Here is a 1067-nt window from a genome sequence, read left to right on the forward strand (position 1 = left end):
GGCAGTAAAAACAAACTGATTACAATCTACTTAATCGAGAAGAAAATACAGTAGTTGTCCCGTTGGAGTCCACGCATCCACGCTGGCCTGGCCCCAGCCAAACGCCAGCCTGTCACCTTCTCCCCTTGCAAAGCCCCCTTCTTCCTCCTCGCCTCCTCCTATATATAACTGCACTTCCCAATTCCGTCGCCATCTCTATTCCTTCCACCCCAAGATAACTCACCAACACCCACCATCACATTCACACACCTGCAGCAGCGGCTCAAATCAGACGACCAACACCTGCGTGGCGGCAATGGGGCTCTGCATGTCTAGCTGCGGCGCGGCGGCGGCGGTGCGGTTGGAGGCGCTGCCCGCCGCGTCTACGGCGATGGTGCTGCTCCCCACGGGGGAGTTGCGCGAGTACCCGCGCGGCACCACCGCGGCGCAGGCGCTCGAGGGGCTCCAGGGCTTCCTCTGCGACGCCGACGCGATGGGGTTCGAGGGCCCGGCGCCCGCCGTGGGCGGCGGCGAGGACCTCCGCCCGGGGCAGATCTACTTCGTGCTCCCCTCCGAGGCCCGCCGCACCGGCCTCCGGCGCGAGGACGTCGCCGCGCTCGCCGTCAGGGCCTCCGAGGCGCTCGTCGACAAGGCCAACGTGGCCAACGCCACCGCGTCGGGCGGGGGCCTGCGGAGGAGGCGCGCCATGTCCGTCTCGCCGCTCGTGTTCGCGCCGCCGCCCGAGGAGAACCACGCCGCGTACAAGACCGTGCCGGCGATGCTGGCCAAGAGGTGCCCCGTGGGGCGCGTGAAGAGCGCCGGGAGGATGCAGCCGCGCTTCTCTCCCGACCTGACCGCCATTCCCGAGTGCGACACGTACGAGTGAACGGCGTTCCGCTGCGGATCTTCGATCGATCGTTGGAGAGACACAACAGAAAACTGAGGACAAATTCGTTGCAAATAATTCTCGAATCCGCCGGAAGAGCTCCGAACGTTCTGGAAGAAGAAAAAGGGAGAGCATGGAAGTCAGGTGGGAATTGATGTCGCCAGCCTGGCGCGCCGGGCTGCGTCAGCGGCTGACGAGATCC

General features: G+C 64.9%; 1 protein-coding gene across 1 annotated transcript; it reads left to right on the plus strand.

The window, feature by feature from the left end:
* The first annotated feature begins 295 nt into the window (after positions 1 to 295).
* LOC124670618 lies at positions 296 to 865 on the plus strand. The gene has a single exon (XM_047207094.1). It carries the CDS (start codon positions 296 to 298, stop codon positions 863 to 865), a length of 570 nt encoding a protein of 189 aa, XP_047063050.1.
* The last annotated feature ends 202 nt before the right edge of the window (positions 866 to 1067 follow it).

The sequence above is a fragment of the Lolium rigidum genome, chromosome 7, assembly GCF_022539505.1.
Source record: "Lolium rigidum isolate FL_2022 chromosome 7, APGP_CSIRO_Lrig_0.1, whole genome shotgun sequence".
Taxonomy (NCBI): domain Eukaryota; kingdom Viridiplantae; phylum Streptophyta; class Magnoliopsida; order Poales; family Poaceae; genus Lolium; species Lolium rigidum.

Excerpts from the sequence above, each read along its gene's own strand:
- LOC124670618 (XM_047207094.1), top strand. The coding sequence starts at position 296 with ATGGGGCTCTGCATGTCTAGCTGCGGCGCGGCGGCGGCGGTGCGGTTG.